The sequence below is a fragment of the Phoenix dactylifera genome, chromosome 1 (genome assembly GCF_009389715.1).
Source record: "Phoenix dactylifera cultivar Barhee BC4 chromosome 1, palm_55x_up_171113_PBpolish2nd_filt_p, whole genome shotgun sequence".
In the NCBI taxonomy this organism is placed as follows: Eukaryota; Viridiplantae; Streptophyta; class Magnoliopsida; order Arecales; family Arecaceae; genus Phoenix; species Phoenix dactylifera.
The window spans coordinates 36,813,259-36,820,887 of record NC_052392.1 but is presented as its reverse complement, the minus strand read 5'-3'; the positions used below and the strand labels follow the sequence as shown (position 1 = coordinate 36,820,887).

Sequence of the window (7,629 nt, the reverse complement as noted above, 5' to 3'; positions counted from 1 at the left end):
AAAAGCAAGAATACGTTTATTTAATTGCCAATCATTATCAATATAATGAGCAGTAATGGCAATAAAATAATTACTACCTACAGATGCTGACCAAATATCAGAAGTTAATGAAATTTTTACATTTAAAGTAGAAAGTGTTTCAATTAAACTTTGTTTCATTGCTAAAAAGTTAGTCATAGCTACTCTTCTAAATGTACGCCTACTAGTTCTTTTGTAAGCAGGTTGTAGGTTTAATTGAACATATTCTTCAAAATTAAAAGATTCACATAAACTAAAAGGTAATTCATCCTTAACTATCCATTTTACAAGTGCTTTTCTTTGATTTTCATGATTATATGCAAAATTACCTACAAGTAATCCCCCTTGTATATTAAGGGTACTTTGAGTTTGAGCATGAGAATCATGCATCCTATGACTCTCTTGATGTCTTTTTAAATGCCCTGTTCCCCCACTACTACTACAACTATAAAGTTTGGCACATTTTTTACATTTAGCTTTCCAGACTCCATCAACCATAACTCTATCAAATTCATTCCATACAGCACTAGTCCTCTTACGAGAAGAGGTTTGATCTTCACTCGGTTCACTAGCTCTAGAGGAACTAGGAATATGGGGTTGGGGATTAGTTTCTTCTCCCTCAGAAACAGGAGGAATGCCAAACTGACTTTCCTCAAAAGATGACATATCTAAATTGATGAATTTAAAAAATAAAAACTAACCACAAGGAGGATTGGAGGAATTGAGTAGAGGGTCGGAGGGCAGAGGCAGAGCCACAGAGCCGAGATTCTGAGCTTCCTCTTGTGCTCTCAACAGGAGTGACCTTCTCTTCTCAACAGGAACCTCTTCTTGTGTAGCACTTGAACAGTTGCTAAATGCAAACTAAAAATTAAATTGCTAGAAGAGCACTTTAGAAGAGAGAAATAATAGTAGTAGAGAAGGAGAGAATAGTTGGTTTGGTGTGGTGAGAATGAGGGAGGAAAGGGCTATTTATAGAAGCCCAAAATTTTTTTCCCCAAATACCCCTCAATTCAGCCGTTATTGGACTGTTGGGAGGGGTAAAAATGTCATTTTTCCAAAATAGCCGTTGGAAACCGCTATTTTCCTCCCCCCCTCTCCAGACGGGCCGTGCCTGGCACGGCCCGTTTGCGCCCGTTACGGGCAGTGCCTGGCACGGCCCGTGGCGTGCCGTGCCCGGCCTGCCAATAGACGGGCCTGGGGCCGGGCCGGACTTCCTTTTGCGCCCGAGACGGGCCGTGCCGGCACGGCCCGCTTCATAAGCGGGCCAGGCCAGGCACGGCCCGTTTAGACCTTGGGCTCGGTGGGCCTGGGCCGGGCCGGCCCGGCACGGCCCGATGCCCAACTCTAGCCTGCAGCCTCCATTTCACATGCTGGTGCCACATGAAGTGAAGCTCTAATATTGCCAAAATGGCACAACTTGCTAATGAGCCTCTTTTATTTTTATAATTTGTCTAATTAGCATATTACGGAACTATATTTCGGATGGTAATCGCTCGGGTTAAAAAAAGAATAAAATAATGTGGATTAGCCAAAGAGGTGGGAGTATTAAGTCCAAATTTTTTTATTAAACGGTGTGTTAACAGAGCAAGTGGATATTTTATAAGTTGTTCTTCATTTGTACTATGCCAATGGAGTCGCGGATTGCATTGCATGGTCTCGTATATGGTCAATTACTCTTGGGTAATCTATGGATGGAAAAAAGGAAGCCGCCCATGGCACTCCGGAATATATTATTTCTGGATTTTTTTTTTTTTGAATGTGTAGTTGCTTGACTTTCAGCGGAAAAAAAAATCTTTCGAGATCTATCATTACATAATTCATTACTGACTCCTGTTATCTCCTCTCTCCGTGTGAGACGACGCGAAGCTGACATCGAGCGCCATGGACCAATCACTCCTGCACGCCCTCTTCCTTCTCGCGGCGCTGCCCCTCCTCCGGGCCCCCGGCGCCCTCGCTGCCCCCGGCGTCTGCGTCGTCGGCAGCGGCATCGGTGGCGCGTCGGTCGCGTATTTCCTCAAACAGTACACATGCGCCGAAAAAGGCGGCCTTTGCGTCAACGACATTAGGATCTTCGAGCGGCGCGGCCGGGTGGGCGGACGCATGGCCACGGTCACCATCGGCGGCGACACTTTCGAGGCCGGCGCCTCCATCATCCACCCCAAGAACCTCCACGCCCTCCGCTTCGCCTCTCTCCTCGGTCTCAAGCGGAAGACCAAGGCCTCCGAGGTCGATCCCAACTCCAACGCCTCCTCCTCCTCCTCCTCTTCCTCTGGGTTCGGCGTGTGGGACGGCGAGCGCTTCGTCTTCAAGACCCTACCGCCTCCCCCCAGCTCCAGCTCGGCAATATACCGCATGATCCGCGAGCTTCTTAACTCTCTCCTTCTGTTCCGCCGCTATGGCTTCTCTCTCCTCCGCATGGAACGCTTCGTTAAGGTTTTGTTTTTTTTCCCCTCCTCGCATTCTCAAAGCTCGAATCTTTGAATCTTTTGATCACCGGTAAAATGGGTTTATGGTGGAACAGACAATGGTGGAAAGGTTCTTGCTTTACTACAAAGGCTTCGAGTCTCGTCCTGTTTTCGAGACGGTGGAGGAGATGCTCAAGTGGTCAAATTTGTATGGGCTCACTCGCCGGACTTTACAGGAGGAATTGGCCGATGCCAGGCTATCTCCCCTGCTGATATCAGAGCTTGTGACGGTATGCTTCATTTGAGTTAATTCTTCTTTTTAGATTGAATACCTCTGAATTATGTTATATAGATGCTAATTTATTATGAGTTTACAGATTTTAAGATTTTTTTTTTCTTCATCGGCAAGTGTCCTTGAGGTTTGGAATTTGTCCTTATAGAGGTAAGATAACCAATTGGAAATACTACTCGTAGAAATGATCACCTGAGAAATAATGTAAGCTAAACTTTTCTTTTTAGCATTGACCACAATACTTTGGTCATGTTTGTTCCCTAAGTCTCCTGAACGGTTATGTTATGAGAATATCTTTGATCTATTTATAGGCTTTGAAGCTGTGGTTAGGTGAAAATCCTTTCAATCTTTATCATGCTCTTATTTAGAACATTTGTTAGATCGAAGATTTGGAGAAAGATGTAGTTTTATTGGTGGTTTTCTTTTGGGAGATTAATCTTACAAGAATGTATTTAATATGCTTGTAGAATTGGAGGCTATGATTATGCAAAAGTCCTGATTTTGTTTCGTTCTTGTAGCTAGAATTCTGTTTAATTGCATATTGGAAGAAAAATGCAGTTTTTACTTAGGGTATGTTTGGCTACAAGGAAATCTGGGCAAAAGGAAAAGGAAAAGTATAATTTTTTCACGAAAAGAAACGGCTTACATACATACATACATGCATGCATATATGTGTGTGTGTGTGTGTGTATGTGTATGTATGTATGTATGTATGTATGTATATATATATATATATATATATATATATATATATATATATATATATATATAGATATATATATATATAGAGAGAGAAAGAGAGTTGGATTTGGCTATACTCGAGTGGATTTCCACTCAGATTTCGTCAAGTCTATATGGGCAATAGGGATTCTATATTTATAACTCAAGCTATTGGATGTGATATACTACCTCTATATTACTTATATATTGGAGACCCTTAGCTTATGCATCAAGTGGTCAAAAAATTGGACAATCTAAATAAAATAAAAGAATATATATATTTTATCACTTGATGCATAAGCTAGGGGTCTCTATATCATATGATTTTCGGTGTATACATAATTTAGATGTAGTAGATCACATCCACTATCTCAGATCATCCATGTGGTACTCCCATCATCCTATGTAGACCCGACTGGATCTGAGTGGAGATCCACTCAAGTGTAACCAAATCTAGAACTATACACATGCACACACACACACACATAGATATGTGTGTATATATATATGTCTATGTATATGTATGCATACATATATGTGCACACACATATGTATATGCACATATATGTATATATATACATATATGTGTGTGTGTATAATATATATATATATGTGTGTGTGTGTGTGTGTGTGTGTGTGTGTGTGTGTGTGTGATAAGCTTTCCAAATTTGCCTAATTTTTTATTAAAACAAGAATGAAAAACGAGATTTTCCAAGCAAACCAAGTTTTCCACATAATTTTACTTGCAACCAAACTAATTTCTTATTGCTTATGTCAATGCTAAATGATTCTGGCATCTCATTTCTTCAGGTCATAACAAGAATTAACTATGGTCAGAACGTGAGCATCAGTGGATTAGCTGGGGCTGTTTCCTTAGCTGGTTCTGATTCGGGATTGTGGTCAGTTGATGGGGGCAATTGGCAACTTGCTGCAGGGCTGGTTAAACATACCAATGCCACATTGTATCTACATGAAGAGATAGATTCGATCTCCTATTCTGGAAGCTATTATGTTCTCAATTCTATAAAGGGAAATTCTTACAATTGCGAGGTTACAGTTATTGCTACACCACTAGATGAACTGAACATCACCTTTGAGCCTCCAGTTTCGGTTCCCAATAGAAGGTTACAACATACATTCACAACATTCGTGAGAGGCCTCTTAAACCCTGTTAGTATTCTATAAACTTGTTGCTTGAGTGCTTGACAGCATAAGTTCTCTTCTGTGCTGTCTTCTCCTTGTATGCATTTTCTGATCTTTTACCAGATAACAATGCTTTCTGACTGAGTTATTATTCAATTTTTCCAATTTATACACAAGAAAATCTTTTCTCATGCAGATATTTAAAACTTTTCAAGTTTTGTTCATAACTAGTGTTAAGTAATATTCATTGGAATTATAGAACATAAGACCAGAGGTTTATGACATTTCTGCTTTCTTCTAGAACTATTTTGGACTCAATTCTGCATCAGAAATTCCAAACCTTGTTGGCACAGTAGAGCTTCCTGATATTCCATTCTCCAGTATTTCTGTTCTCAAGAAATACAGTGAAGAAGACATGACTTACAAAGTATTCTCTCGTGCACCACTGGAAGATGATTTATTGAATCGAATATTCAGGTAATTTTTCCTGCATCACTGTGTGTATGCATGCACGCACACGCGCATGGATGTGTCCCTGTGCAGAACTTTCTATAAACCTCATTGGATGATTGAGTGCTTAAACATTGCTCATCACTGGCAGTACAAGGAAGGAAGTTGTCCGAATAAATTGGCCTGCTTATCCTCATTACGAAGCTCCAGAGGTCTTTGCACCAATACTTTTGGATGGGATACACTTATACTACATAAATTCCTTTGAGAGTGCTGCGAGTTCTATTGAGACCAGTTCTGTTGCAGCAGAGAACGTTGCCCGGCTTATTATCTCAAGATTTTCTGGATTATCATCAAATGCCCCAAGCATAAGTTCTATTTCTGCTCAAGATAATCTTCATTTTGATCTATGAGACACTGAATGAAGTATTTACGCACACAAAATAAGTTACTGTAACCATTGATTTAAAGGTGAGAGGTTTGTTATCAGTTTCTTAGATATGGTGTTTCTCTGTAAATTCATCATCTTGCTATATTTTGGTACTAAGCTATGTAGCTAAGAACATTGTTCTGTTGTACCTTACACAGTGTATAAATGGTTGTGCTAAAGTTATACTAAAATTAGGATTGGCATTTGTGATGAATAGAAAAATTTTGCACATACAAATTAGCTGCTACTTGTTTTACAAGCAATGCCCTTTGTAATTTTTGCATGGATAAAAAAGAAAAGTTAGATTGATGCATGATGAGCAAAAATTTTAACAGATTACAAGCATATCTGCCATGATTTTCACGTGAAAATTGTTTTTTCAAATTCTGCAATAACCTTGATTTTAATCAAACCATCTTGCGCTTGGCATGAGCGCTTGGGCAAGGCTGTGGTTTTCCACAATGAATTTGCAACCATCCATGTTGTGGAAGGTTTCGATATTGTTTCAAACAGCCACTGCATGTAACATTATTTTTCATTGCTATCTGACATCCATCTGGCACTCTGTCAAGCATCTTTTGCAGTCTGGGGCATAAATATCTTTGCATTGCCTACTTATGCTCTCAGTTTATTCATGCTTGGTTCTTTTGATGAACCTGTCCTTACAAGGAGTGTAAATTTAATGAGGAAATTTGCTTGGTGATCAGCATATAGTGTGCTACTTTTGGTGCATGACAATTATGATGATCAACCATTACAATGAATTGCCTCCTTGTTCATATTCTGCAGTGGTGTACCACAAACAAATTTGTTAAGACTCGATGACCATTATCGCTTAATGGATCCACGGACAGTTATATTAAGCATATTCAAAACCTTTATCCAAAAAACCAATTTAGCAAGGTTGGGGACATAGTCGCTTGCAAGGCATTTACAAGGACTTTTCGATGATTGAAGTTCTAATGCTTTTATAAGAATTATAGAAGTATCTTGGAAATATGTTGATATTCCTACTCGCAGGTGGAGAGAATTGGAAGTTCAAAGAACCCATGCAGGAATTGGCAGTGTGTCATGGTCCCAGACATCGTGGGTTCTCTTCCATATCCATTTGAGAAGCAATTCAAATCTAACTGAAGAGGGAGCATTAGATGCACGATTGAGACAATTGATGGATGATGATTCAAGTTCTAATGCTGCTATAAGAATTATAAAAGTATCCTGGTAATATGGTGATATTCCTACTCACAGGTGGAGAGAAATTGGAAGTTCAAAGAACCCAAACGATTGACATGCAGGAGTTGGCACCGTCATGGACACAGACGTGGGTTTTCTTCCATATCCATTGGAGAAGCAATGCAAATCTAATTGAAGAGGGAGCATTAGATGCACGATTGAAACAATCGATGGATGATGATTCAAGTTCTAATGCTGCTATAAGAATTATAAAAGTATCCTGGAAATATGGTGATATTCCTACTCACAGGTGGAGAGAATTGGAAGTTCAAAGAACCCAAATGATTGACATGCAGGAGTTGGCACTGTCATGGTCACAGACATTGTGGATTCTCTTCCATATCCATTTGAGAAGCAATTCAAATCTAATTGAAGAGGGAGCATTAGATGCACGATTGAGACAATCGATGGATGGGGTGTCCCATGCACTCAACTCCGATTAATGAGTGTTATCAAGCTTATCTACTGTACTAGGCCGCAATCATTTTAAAAATAAATATTTAGGATTATAGCTGCATGCAAAAATGCCTTTGAAGCTCAGAGATCTCGCTCAAAAGGTTACCGTAGCTGTTGTGCTGCAGCCAGCTGAGTGACTTCTTGAGGAAGATTTGGGTTGCTGCGGGAGCTCTCTCTCTCTCTCTCTCTCTCTCTCTCTCTCTCTCTCTCAAGTTTACTGTAGCAGTACATTTTCTAGTAACGATAAAACCTGGGAATTTCTAGTAACGATAAAACCTGTAGATAACTTCTGGAACATCAAGATGTTGAGTTGTCCAGCCAAAATCAGCATCAATTTCCATGATTCCCTCGGACATTCAAAAACTGAATGAGTTAAATAAAAAGTAAATGCAGGTGAACTCCTCCCTCAGCCCTATCTTTTTTGCTTCACCCGGTTGGGGGGGGGGGGGGGGGGGGGGGGGGGGGGTGCATGATTTGGCAGC

General features: G+C 40.2%; 1 protein-coding gene across 1 annotated transcript; it reads left to right on the top strand.

The window, feature by feature from the left end:
• Nucleotides 1-1,648: 1,648 nt before the first annotated feature.
• Nucleotides 1,649-5,698, top strand: LOC103702607 (farnesylcysteine lyase). Its single transcript, XM_008785097.3, has 5 exons — nucleotides 1,649-2,451; nucleotides 2,540-2,713; nucleotides 4,246-4,605; nucleotides 4,880-5,055; nucleotides 5,180-5,698. The coding sequence occupies exons 1-5, from the start codon at nucleotides 1,900-1,902 to the stop codon at nucleotides 5,439-5,441; spliced, it is 1,524 nt and encodes a 507-aa protein (XP_008783319.1). The 5' UTR covers nucleotides 1,649-1,899; the 3' UTR covers nucleotides 5,442-5,698.
• Nucleotides 5,699-7,629: the final 1,931 nt, after the last annotated feature.